Here is a 13,629-nt window from a genome sequence, read left to right on the forward strand (position 1 = left end):
ATACAAAGCTGGCGTTTAATTTCGACGAATTGAACGTTGTAATACAGGTTCGTAAATGGAGTTGCCGTAAGAACAGGACATCGCTTCCGCAAAACACACGACTTTGGTTATGTGGCTCTTGATATTCTTTATACATACGCCGAAGATTCTGGTACCTACATGTGCAAGGCTACCAATTTAGCTGGCGAGGCTGTCAACACCTGCACCATCAAAGTTGGCTGTAAGTGAATTGATAGATAGATTTCAAGTATAACGCGATCTAATGGAATGTTTTTATTTAATTACTTTTTTTATTTAATTCTTTTATTTTGTTTTTATTTAAGTAAAGATTCCAATATCAGTTTCTAACTAGAAATTACTCGAATTCTTAGCAAAAGACAAACGTTACCACCTTCCTCGTTTTCCCCCATGGAAACCTCTAAAAAAAATTGACAAGTTCGAACACTATCAGAGAAAAAGAGTATCGTCTCCTCCTTCGAATTTTCCAAGAGGAAATCTATCGGCTGTAAAACCTAGATTTAGTTCGTTTTCTTTCACGAACTCTAGACGAGGCAAACAATTTATGGATTCTAGTAAAATTTACAAAAACTGTTTATGTGAAAGGAACCGTTATAAGAGTACTAGTCGTAACGATACAAACGAAGGTTATTTAGAATCGAGAAGAAAATCGGAGATGGATTTTAGAGACAATAGATATCGTAGGAGAAAAGATGAATTTTGTAATATTTGTACGAGACCGAAAGTTCGTAATTGTAGTCGACGTGTCACTTTTGAAGGAATAGAAAATAAACCTTGAGCTGATAATAAAAGAGAATAATCGATGGATAAACCAGAATAGTAATTTATATTTTCGTACATATTTATTGGTATCTTTGAGAAAAATATTTTTAATATGAAATTTGTTCCATAGCTCGCCGCAGTATTCTCCTAGACACTCAACATCCAGATGGCCTCGAGAAGATTCGTGAACTCGAGGCTCAAGGACGTCCAGCCCGCTTAGAAGTCGAAGAACCACCAGTGACACCACCAAGATTCGTCACTGAACTCAGGGTAAAAAATTCATAGTAATTTATATAATTTCAAATCCTAGATATTTTCCTCATTATAGAAATTTATATTTTATTGATATTCTCTGTAGCATAGAATTGCAAATTTTATAATTTGTTATTAAAAACAGAAAATTTAATATCACGTATACGTAATATAAAATTTTCAATATCTTTCAGTACGTAATTAATGTAAATTTGCAGAATCTCTAAATTTTGCAATATCATTATCTGTTATAAAATGAGAAACGTTTAGTATCTTGTATATTATAAAATCGTTAATTTTTGGAATATTTTCCATCAAATAATTGAAACATTTTTCATAGAATCCAAAACATTTGCATTATTATTATAAAAACACGAATACCATTATAAAAGCACAACCGTTTAACGTTATGCATATCATAAAATTTCAAATGTTCTTTTATATACTCGAAATATTTATTTATCGAATTGTAAAATTTTATTTAGGGTACCACCGAAGTATACGAAGGACAAACAGCCCATTTCGAGTGCCAAGTTGAGCCTCTGCACGACGCCAACTTGAGGATCGAATTCTTCCACAATGGCAAGCCGCTTCCATCTGCCTCCAGGTTCCACGTGACCTTTGACTTTGGATATGTGGCTCTTGATATCGGCCATGCTGTTCCCGAAGACGCAGGAGAATATTCCGTACGAGCTATCAATGCTCTTGGCCAATGCGTATCCTCGATAGAGCTGAGGGTTATTCCAAGGGACAGTATTATTCTGGACTCGCAACGTCCTGAAGGAATGGACAAGATTCGTGAATTGGAAGCTCAACAGCCTTGGAAGAGACCAGACGTACCAGAACCACAAACTAGGCAAAGACCAGTCTTTACTCAACCGTTGCAAAATATCGACGCTATTCCCGAAGGGCACACTGCTCACTTCGAGTGCAGGTTGATTCCTGTAGGAGATCCAACGTTGAAGGTTGAATGGTTCAGGAATGAAATCCCACTTGAGACTAGTAAGTATAATCGTATGCATTTGTTTACTTATATTTGATAGCTCGAAAATTTAGAAATTTGGAGATTCTAAAGTTTGGGAATACGAAAATTTAGAAATTTGGAAATTTCAGTGCGCGAAAGTTTAGGAAATTAAAGCTGAAACATACGGAAATTGGAGTATTGGAAAATTTAAAAATCGGGGAATTTAGATATTGGAAAGTTTGGCAATTTGAAAATTTAATAGATTCGATAGAAAATCCCAGAATTAGAAAGTTTAGAAAAGTAGTACTTTGAGCGTCGTTCGATTATCAGAAAATTTGGGAGTTTATGAGGTCGAAATTTAAGAATTTGAAGGATCCCCGGTTCAGAAATTGAAGTTTTAGAAGTTCGAAGGTTTCAGAGTTGAAAAATTTGGGAATTCGAGTAATAACGCGTGTTATCTCTGAATTATCCAGGTTCAAGAATCACCAAAGTCCATGATTTCGGCTACGTCTCGTTGGACATCTCCCACGTGAGAGAAGAGGACGAAGGCGTGTACATGTGCCGTGCGTCCAATCCACTCGGTGAAGCAGTTACTACTGCTTCGATGAAGATCAAGAGTTCGTATCGATACTTAACCCCTGCCAATATATGTTTTCATCAAAGCTGACACTTGCGTTAATTATCGTCTGCTATTTCTCATATTTAGGTAAAGCAAGCATTCAATTGGACACCCAACACCCTGAAGCGCAACGTAAGATCGCCCAACTTGAAGCTGATAAAGGACCAAGTCGCCCTGAAGAACCGGAGAAGGTATTCGATAAACCTATCTTCACACAATTGTTGACTGGACCCACGGAACTTTGGGAAGGCCAGATGGCTAGATACGAATGCAGAGTCGTTCCGGTTGGCGATGCCAGTTTGAGATTCGAGTGGTACATCAATGGAGTCGAATTAAAAATGGGTAGGTCTCTTACGCAAACTGATAAAATATAGTCACATATTTTAACGAATTTCATTATAACTACAATAAATATTATTATTCTTATTATTATTATTAATTCTTCCATTTTCGAAAATTTAGAGATTTAAATAGTTTTGAAATTAAGCAATTCAATAGTCGGAAAATTTAAAGCTCCATCCAAAATCTAAACCTGGAAACTTTCGTATTCAGTTAGTTAATTTCAAAATATTTCACTTTCATTTCTATACAGTATTCTTAATTTGTCACTTCCTACATTCCGTGTTTTGTGATAAAGATCTATCTCAAATCTGATGTAAACCATCGTTCACCTATGATATATGATCAAACGACCTGTAACCATAAGTAATTTTCACTTCACACAACGTTTAACGTTTTCAACAGGATCTCGGTTCCACGTGAGCCACGATTTCGGCTACGTGACCCTGGACATCCTGAAAGTAATCTCGGAGGATTCCGGTGTATACACTTGCAAAGCCATCAACAAATCCGGCGAGGCAGTTTCCTCGATTTCCCTGAAAGTGAAAGCGCGCTCAGCTATCGATGCCGAAAGTCTTCAGCCAGATGCTTGGCAGAAGATCCAGCTGAAAGAAGCGGAGATGAACAAAGTACCGGAAATGTTCGTCGACACGACGCCTCAACAGGCTCCAGTCTTCACCAAACACCTCGAAAGCCACGACAGACTCGTGGAAGGTCAACATGTATACTTGGAAGCTCAAGTAGAGCCAAGAGCAGATCCAAATCTTCGCGTTGAGTGGTTCAAAAACGGGGTGGCTCTTCAAACTGGAACCAGACTTCGTAGTACCTTCGATTTTGGCCTTGTTACACTATCTATCAATGGTTTAAGACCCGACGATTCCGCCATTTACACTTGTAAAGCCACGAATCTACTTGGAGAGGCTGTGTCTACTTGCAGTTTGAAGATCGTCGATCGTCATTGGTTACTTGGTGACACTCTTCATCCCGATGCCCTTCCAAAGATCGACGCCTTAGAGCAACCTCATGTCACCTCAACGGAACAACCAGAACCTATTTACGAGGAACCAGTGTTCATCACTCATCTGAACAACGTTGAATGCGTAGAAGGTGACAATGTGCACTTTGAATGCAACGTTGAGCCATCAAAAGATCCAACGATGAAGATCGAATGGTTCATCAATGGTAAACCTCTTCCAACTGGAGCAAGATTCAAGTCGACTTATGACTTCGGTTATGTAGCTTTGGATATTACTCATGCTTATGAAGAAGATTCTGGAGTAGTCATTGTTAAGGCTACCAATTCGAAGGGATCAGCTCAGACGTCAGGAACTCTCAAATGTACCAGCAAACAGAACATCTATCTGCAGACGCAGCATCCTCAAGGAGAGGCTGGCTTGGAGAAAGTCAAAGAAGCTGAAGATGCTTATTTGTCGAAGTATAGAAGGCCAGACGCTGGACCAGAACAAGAATATCCTAAACCGATCTGGACAGTGCCCTTGCAGCCAGAATTCAAATTGGGCGAGTCTGAACCTCTTCATTTGGAGGGTCAGGTAGAGCCCAAGGACGATCCAAACTTGAAGATCGAGTGGTACTTCAATGGAAAAGCTCTGGAACATGGATCCAGGTTTAAGATGACCAGCGACTTTGGATTCGTCACTTTGGACTTGACAGATGTCTATGACCGTGATTCCGGAATTTACACTTGCAAGGCATACAACAAAGCTGGAGAAGCTTTCACTTCAACAACGATCTACTGTACGACCAAGGAGAATATCATCGAGAGATCGCAGCATCCCAAAGGTAAGGAGGGTTTGGAAGCAATCCAGGACCTCGAAGAATCGCTGAAACGACAGGAAGGAGCTCCACCAGAGAGCGAAGAAGGTCATCCACCTGTGTTCACATCTCAATTCGAGAACCTGACTAACCTATCCGAGGGAGAAATCGCTCACTTCGAAGCTTCGCTCACGCCAACTAGTGACCAAACTATGGTAGTCGAGTGGTTCTACAATGGCAAGGTCCTGGACGCCAGTCATCGCATAAGAACAGTCTATGCCTTTGGAATGGTGGTTCTCGAGGTTCTTGGAACCAAAATAGAGGACTCTGGCACCTACTCTTGCAGAGCTACCAACAAATGGGGCCGCGCCGAGATCAGCGTGGAATTAGAATGCGTAGATAAATCGAAAGGACAGAAACCCAAATTTACAACTCATATTCAATCGCTGGAAGGTCTAAAGGATGGCCAGTCTGCTCACTTCGAGTGTACTTTAATTCCAGTTGGAGATCCTCACATGAAAGTAGAATGGTTCCACAATGGCCAACCTTTGAGACACTCGTCCAGATTCAAGATGGTATCCGATTTTGGATTTGTTGTGATGGATATCGCTGGCGTGATGGCCCACGATACTGGAGAATACGTATGCAAGGCTAGCAATAAATATGGCGAAGATTACACTAAAGCAACTCTGAAATGCTTTGGAAAGAGCGGAGTATATCTTGATTCGTTACAACCAGATTCTCTCGCTAGAATCAGAGAACTGGAGAGTTATGGCGGTGAACAACCTGCCACGCCAACGACTCCAGTTGCAGAGCCACCCAAATTCATCACGCAAATTTCTGACATCACGAAATTGGTCGAAGGACAATCTGCTCACTTCGAAGCTAGACTGACTCCTGTAAATGATCCAGATCTGAAGGTCGAGTGGTATTACAATGGAAAGAAATTACCTCATGGACACAGATACAGAACCTTCCACGACTTTGGCATTGTCATTTTGGATATATTGTACTGTTACGAAGAGAATTCTGGAGTTTACGAGTGCAGAGCTTTCAACAAGTATGGAGAAGACACGACTAAGGCGACCTTGAAATGTTATTCGAAATCGAGTCTCATTTTGGAAAGTCAGCTTCCTAAAGGAATGGAAGGTGGATTGGAAAAGATTCAGACTTTGGAGGACTCGATGATTCGCACTAAAGACGAAAAGATCGTGGAGGAACGAGGAAAGGCACCTGTGTTCACTGTACCTTTGAGCAACATCGATGGCCTTCGCGAGGGCGAGAGCGCGCACTTTGAAGCTAGACTTACACCTACCGACGATCCAAAATTAAAGGTAATTGTTGCATTGTTATTTTACTGTAACTTACAGAGACTTGGAAGAGATACAAAAGTTGTAGTACATCGAGATAACAAATTTTAATATATCGATACTATCATTGAAATTTATAGCAAATTAGATTATAGTATAAGCAATGCATGCTATACTTAGCGTAGTACATATATATATAACAGTAAATTATTGACACTTTCAGAAAAAAACTTCAATTTTGGAAGGTTAATTTTGCTTATTGTAAATTGAATATTATATATAGAACTCGATACACTGAAATTTATAGTTTAGAGTTACAAAATTTAAGATTTTTGAGAATTATAGAGTTTTTAATATTCCAGACAAATTTTTTTAATCACTAAAATTTTATTGATAAAGTCACTGTTTGATCGTAAGAATCCGTATTTACAGAGCTATATGCCTTTATCATTATCCTGAAATATTCGAAAAATCAATTCTAAGAACTTGTGATCTCCGAATATAAAAAGAATTCATCGCGTATCATAGAAATTTTCCCATAAAAATAATATCCAATTAATTAATCAATGATAATATATAAAACTAATATAGAAATAAAATTTTCTCTTTCGCAGGTCGAATGGTTCTGGAACGGAAAACCTTTGCGGACCGGTACTCGTTTCCGTACCTTCTGCGACTTCGGCTTCGTGATTCTCGAAATTTCGCCAATCTATCCAGAGGACTCCGGCGAGTACAGCTGCCGAGCAACAAACGACTACGGCGAAGCTGTAACCACATGCACGATGAAGTGTACTGGAAAACGAAGCATCATTCTCGAATCTCAACTGCCAAAAGGAATGGAAGGCACGATAGATAAAATCGCCGAACTGGAAGGTCTTGGAAACGAACCTGGTATTGCAACTCCGGACGACGATACCGGAAAACCACCGGAATTCATCACGACGCCATCCGATTTGACTCTAACCGAGAATTCCTTGGCGCACTTCGAGTGCAGGTTAACACCGATCAACGACTCCAGCATGAGAGTGGAATGGTTCCACAATGGAAAGCCTCTGTTGGCTGGAACCAGGATCAAAACCATCCACGACTTTGGATTTGTGATTTTGGAAGTAGCCAATTGCTACCAACGAGACTCTGGTTTATATACATGCAAAGCAACGAATCGTCACGGTGAAGCTACTGTGTCATGCAAACTTCAAGTTCGTGGACGTCAAGGAATCATCTTGGAGCCTCAGCTGCCAAGCAACTTTAAGACTGGAACAGAGAGTATTCAGAAATTGGAAGAGGCTTTGTACAAGAAGGACGAGATACTGACCGAGGAAGAAACACCTAATCCTCCTAAATTTACCGTGGAATTGAAGGATATCGAAGTAGAGGAAGGAGCATCCAGTCACTTTGATTGCAGAGTCGAACCTGTGGGCGATTCTACTATGCGTATCGATTGGTTCCATAATGGAAGATCGTTCGCTACCGGATCTCGTGTACACCAGATTAACGACTTTGGATTCATTTCGTTGGACATGTCCTACACCTATGCTAGAGATAGTGGAGAATACGTTTGCAGAGCTACGAACAAGTGGGGATCTGCTACTACCAAAGCTACAATAACGTGCAAATGTACGTAGTTGAATTATAGTATCGTAGGATTAATTAATTTTTATTTCTTGCATACGAAGGGGCTACTCTATAAAAATTATACATTTGAAATATCATTTCATCAATTTACGATCGTGATTCGATTTTATACAATCAGAATCTTATCGATATATTTACTCGTTATTTTCTCTTATATTAGGTACAAGGTATTTTAAATTTTGTCATATCGAATATATATTTTTTAAATATTATTCTTGGAATACTAATTTCTGGAGATTTTAGAATTTCGTTTAGGAGAAATAAAAAATGAAAATTTACATTGCTGATAATTTATATTCGTTAGAACTCGTTACAGTTTTTTGGTATTGACGATAATTATTAATGTTTAATCTTCTGAATTCCTTTCGTAATGAGGCTGATCTAGTTATTAGTATTATGGATCAAACGTTTTCTTATTTTCCTTTTAAATAATCGCTTTGCCGTTTCTTTTAATATAATAAGAATATTAATTTAAGTACCGAGCAAATAATCGTCTTAATTATTACTAAAAATAATTCTAAATATATTTTCTTATTAGTTCAGTAATAATAATAATAATATTGATAATAAATTTTCAATTATTCCAGCTAAGAAAACCATAGATTTCGACTCGCAGTTGCCCTCGGGCATGAGCGGCGAGAAGCTGAAAGAATTAGAACGTGGTCCAGTAAGCGAGCCACCTGCCGAAGAGCCACCACGTCAACCACCAAGGTTTATTACGCAGATTCAATCAGCAACCGTTGACGAGTCTGAACCAGTTAGGTTCGAATGTCGCGTGGAACCAAAAGACGATCCAAATCTACGCATAGAGTGGTACAGAAATGGAAAATTGATCCCAGCTGGACACAGATACAGAACAATGTACGATATGGGATTCGTGTCTATGGATATTTTGTACGTTTACCCTGAGGACTCGGGAGAATACGTGTGCAAAGCTATTAACGATCTTGGCGAGGACACTACCAGGGCATCGGTATCATGCAAAAGTAAGATCTCAAATTCTATTTATTTCCTTATACAAGATCAGTAATAGTTGAGAATCTTTATTCTTTTCTCAATTCAAAAAATTGTAATACAAAAAGTATTTATTTTTCTCTTATTGTTCTATAATGTAAGACTTATAGACATTAGTATTCGTATAATACGATAAAATAAAATAGAAATTTGATTGTCGTATAACGTAAGAAATAACTTCTCTCAGCCTATGATTTCTTTATCATAACTTCTCGTAACCTTTTGCTATTTCTCTATATTTTCAAGTAGAAATTGCACGGTTCAGATTTACTTTGTGAGCCACTTACAACGACATTATTGCAAAATGCAACTCTGTTCTTCTATAATACATCTATTATGATTTTTCACAATATTGTGCTATATTTCTATGAGTTAAACTTTCCATGAAATTAGCTTTAAACCCAAATTACAATACGAATATTCAATATCGTTATTTCCCACTTTCCCCACAGAGTTGCCCAACATCATCCTACAGAACCAAGTGCCAAAGGGTATGAAGAAGTCGGAAGCGTTGATGCAAATGGAAGCCACCATCAAGAAATACACTTCGGAAGTTCACCTTACAGAGGACGATCTCTATGACGCGGATAAGAAACAACCACCACGTTTCGTCACTCAGATCCAAGACCAAACCGAGCTGGTTGAAATGAACAGCACAAAGTTCGAGTGCCAATTGGCACCTGTCGGTGATCCGAACATGAAGGTCGAATGGTTCTTCAATGGCAAACCTTTACCACACAAGAACAGATTCACTCCAATTTACGACTTTGGTTACGTGGCGATGAACTTTGGATGGGTATATCCTGAAGACAGCGGAGAATATCTATGCAGAGCCACGAATCTTTACGGAATGGACGAAACACGAGCGGTGATCCGAACGGCTGGCAAGCCTGGAATTATTTACGAGTCGCAACTACCAAAGGGCATGAAGAGTATCGAGAAGATCAGGGAGATGGAAGCTGCATGGCAAATGTAAGAATTTTTGTGATGATTGAATTTTTTAACGCGTTGACGCCGGCGTGTACCACCGGTGGATCACGCGTGTCTGTATTCGGCACCGCCGAATTTCTCACAGAGAAAACTCTGAATATCGGTGCTGGCGTCAACGTGTTAAATAGAAAAAAATATATCGGGTCTTTTAGAAACATTTATATCGAAAGTTAATGTTTTTTCTCATTAATTAATTACGATATATAATTTAACCATAATGTAGATCGAACTATCTCTTTACGCGTGAACGTGTTTATTCAGAGTACCTGAGGAGGAGGGCGAAGAAGAGAAAGTGCGTGCACCTCCAACGTTCGTGAGCAAACCTGAACCGGTAACCGTGGAAGAGGGTGATTGGTCCAGATTCTGTTGTCGTGTTACTGGTCACCCGAGACCGCGAGTCATGTGGATCATCAATGGACATACTGTGGTCAATGTAAATATCTTTACTTTCCTGAACTTAAAAGGAAACTAAATTCACTGTCTAACATTCCGAGTAATATCGATTAAAAGTTATTTTAAATTCTAAAATTTAACTCTTCTAAACTAAACACTAAAAAGAGTTTACTCGTGGTAGAGATTTTTCTATGAAATATATTTGTTTTTCTGTAGCCCTTTTTATATTACAATTTTATATTATAATCCTATATTATGATTCTATATAATTATAATTCTATATAATTCTACATTATATTTCGTCACATCTTTTCACAGGGATCACGGTATAAACTGACGTACGACGGTATGTACCATCTCGACATCCCCAAGACGAGGCAATACGATCACGGGAAGGTCGAAGTGATCGCGAGAAGTTCCGTAGGCGAGTCACGAACCGAAACCACCCTAACAGTAAAACCAAGGAGCGACGATTATCGTGGTGTACTGAAAAATTCACCAAGACGTAAGTTTACTACTCGCAAACAGAGAAACTCATACATAGACATGTCGTCGCATTCTTTGCGTCTCCTCAAACGCCAATTATACTTTAATTATACCTCACTGAAACATATTCTGTTCTTCTGTTTTTACATACTTCAAATTTGTACACGTGAATCTTACCGAACAATAAGAAATTCTCCGACAAAATGAAATCTGTCCATTACATCGCAAAGAATGCACGCACATACAAAAGAAACAAAATTATAATCCGTCGATAAATCGAACATTGGCACAACGATATATATCACACGAAAAAAAGAATGAAAATTTTCTGTTCGAGTAAAATCGAGAGAAAAACAAAATTCTATTTAAATAACGCAACCGAGAGATAAAACGACAACCGCAACACAGTACATGAGATATCGATACGACACATACATTCCATTCGAGTACAGAAAAAGAAGAAAACACTCGAAACCATTCGAACACCAAAAACCTCTGTCCCAAACCTTTTTCCTTCTTCCATAAAAAAAAAAGAGAGAAAAGAAAATAAAAAAAGAGAAAAAGAAAATGTTACGAAAGGATTCGAAAGATCGTCCTCGGGCGACTCGACCAGCTTCTTCTTCCTCTTCTTCTTCGGGGTTCGGGATTTCGACGAGCAATGTCGTCTAAACTGAAAAGGTATCGGCTACTTCGTTTTACAAACCGGAATTTTCAGGTATGGAACACTAAACATCGAGAAGGGAACAACTCGTTCTTTTTAGATTATCTTGTTTATATGTATATACACGCATATATTTATATATGTTCATCATTGTCTTCCATTTTCTGTTTTATCAAATGTGAACACAAACTGTGCACGGAGAAAAATATTATAAACAATAAATCATCGATTTATTTTTACATCAATATTTCGGTGAATCGTCGACTTTATTTTTGTATTAATTTATTCGTTTAAAAAAATTAATTGAAGAAAGTTTTTTTTTAAATATAATAATATAAAATATTTTCCTCCGCGCGATCAACGATTTTTATTGCACTGGAGAAAACGGGTGTATTGCTCAATAATACTACTTTTTACATTTTTATATATATTTTTTATTTCTTTAAGAAAAATAGTCCATTTCATCTGAACTTTATTTAGTGTATTACTTTTTCATTTATTCGTAAGATCATTGAATAGGATCGATGAAATTCGGCTCGTTTTGCGAGACTAACCGAGCAGAGTCCGTATTTCTCGGAGTGCTACACCATGTTCAATGTCGACGTTGTTAATAATCCTGGACGGGTAATGGATATATTTAATAACTTGTCAGCTCCTAATATCCAATTCCGTTTATTATATTATATTTTAAACAACAGAGATTCAGTGTCTTTTAATTTACTATTTTTCAAGTTGCTAATGTATTAGATTGTAAATATTGTAAATTGAATATAGTACTGGATCTCTGTACATGATAGTGGACCGTAGAAAATGTTTGAAATTAGAGAATCTCCTCAAGTGTTCGGTGTAATTCCAAATCAATGTGATTGGCACCGTGATCTAACTTAAACCATCCGGATGTCCACCTCTGTCTCCGGTAGCCTGGTTTCCGGGCATCCTGTTCCTCTCGCGTAGCTGGCGTCGTTATGTGTTGCATCGCCAATAAAGTACTGTGTCGTATTTCCCCGTGATTCTCTGTGAATCTTCTTGAAAGCATAACGTTCCCTCGATTCTCGTCATTCGCCATTTTTAATTATTTTAAATTTAACTAATACTCCCCTATGAATGCGATCTTTCACTATTTTATTATACAGAAAATGTTAATATTTCGCAAATACTTGACAGCTCTTATATTATTTTTGTCTTATAAATAGTTTCCATATTTAAATTTTTCCAGAGGCAATTAAACACTGGAAATATCACTGCAATTTGAATCCTTGCCATCGACAATTTTACTTTTATTGTTATCTGTTATTCATATTTGATATCTTTGAAATATGTTAGATCGTCGAGGAACGTTATGTTTCCAATAAAAAAAAAAAAAAAAAAAATGAATGTTTCCGACGTTCGTATGGCATGCGTTGACGGTTGCTCGTGAATCTGAGAAACGGAAGTCTAACGTTGCTTTTCTCTAGCTTGGTATGATTACGGACTGACCCAATACCAATCGGAGCGACAGAACACAGAGCTCGAGAAAGTTTTCGACGAAAGACACCATAACATCTCTCAAGGCATCGAGATCGCCACGGAGCACCTTGGACAGAAAGTTTTCAAGGAACCAGAGACAGAATGGCAGAAGTCTGTGAAGAGCAAAAAGAACGAGGATTATTACAACAAGCTCATGACTCTGGAGGAAGAACAGGTGTTGAAGGAGAGTAGGCTGAGAGAATCTAGCCATCAATTTGCTATTCCTGGTGAAAAAGTTGTCTCTCATTCTGTGGCGAAGGGAATGGCCCAACAGTATGAGGAAACCTTGTAAGTACCTATTTCGTTTTTTACTTTATTTTTCATTATCATGTAATGCAATTAAAATTCATTATTATAAGTAGTCAGCTTCGTTCTTATTCGTTAGTTTTATGCTCCGTGTCATTCATACGAGAGAAACTAAGCTGCATTATATGAGCAGTAGGTTTCGCTGTGTACGAGGTTAAATTTCTTTCTTCTTCTTCTTTATTCGTGTCATAAACAAATTTTTATATGTCACGAATGCAGCATTAAAGTTATTAATTTTGCACCTATTTAATCATAGCAACTTGAACATTTGGACATCGTTGACGTTTCTTATTATTATTTTTTTTTTTTTTTTAATAAAATATTTTTTAATGTCCAAATGTTCCAGTTGCTATGATTAAATAAGTGCAAAATTAATAACTTTAATGCTGCATTCGTGAGATATAAAAATTTGTTTGTAACACGAATAAAGAAGAAGAAGAACATTTGGACATCGTTGACGTTCCTTATGAATTCCACAACTTTACAAAATCATATTTCCTATCTAGAACTATATTTCTCAATCACTCAAAGAACACTTTGATACCTGCTTAAGAGTCTCAATCACAGATTAAAGATCTAATCATCTGATACGAGAATTAAA

The 13,629-nt window shown here is 37.7% G+C and overlaps 1 protein-coding gene across 10 annotated transcripts in view; it reads left to right on the forward strand.

Moving 5' to 3' along the window:
* Sls (sallimus) overlaps positions 1 to 13,629 on the forward strand; it is a 255,332-nt gene that overhangs the window by 156,892 nt on the left and 84,811 nt on the right. For all 10 annotated transcript variants that reach the window (XR_011802169.1, XM_072020425.1, XM_072020412.1 and 7 more), the window contains 12 exons: positions 48 to 220; positions 911 to 1,050; positions 1,518 to 2,034; positions 2,470 to 2,613; positions 2,703 to 2,957; positions 3,360 to 6,061; positions 6,652 to 7,654; positions 8,260 to 8,658; positions 9,139 to 9,658; positions 9,938 to 10,109; positions 10,388 to 10,574; positions 12,671 to 13,010. Coding sequence is in view for 9 of the 10 variants with exons in the window: in XM_072020425.1 (XP_071876526.1) it covers positions 48 to 220; positions 911 to 1,050; positions 1,518 to 2,034; positions 2,470 to 2,613; positions 2,703 to 2,957; positions 3,360 to 6,061; positions 6,652 to 7,654; positions 8,260 to 8,658; positions 9,139 to 9,658; positions 9,938 to 10,109; positions 10,388 to 10,574; positions 12,671 to 13,010 (6,552 nt within the window). In the remaining variant the exon portion in view is untranslated. The remainder of the gene's footprint in view (positions 1 to 47; positions 221 to 910; positions 1,051 to 1,517; positions 2,035 to 2,469; positions 2,614 to 2,702; positions 2,958 to 3,359; positions 6,062 to 6,651; positions 7,655 to 8,259; positions 8,659 to 9,138; positions 9,659 to 9,937; positions 10,110 to 10,387; positions 10,575 to 12,670; positions 13,011 to 13,629) is intronic.

The sequence above is a fragment of the Bombus fervidus genome, chromosome 2, assembly GCF_041682495.2.
Source record: "Bombus fervidus isolate BK054 chromosome 2, iyBomFerv1, whole genome shotgun sequence".
Lineage (NCBI taxonomy): Eukaryota > Metazoa > Arthropoda > Insecta > Hymenoptera > Apidae > Bombus > Bombus fervidus.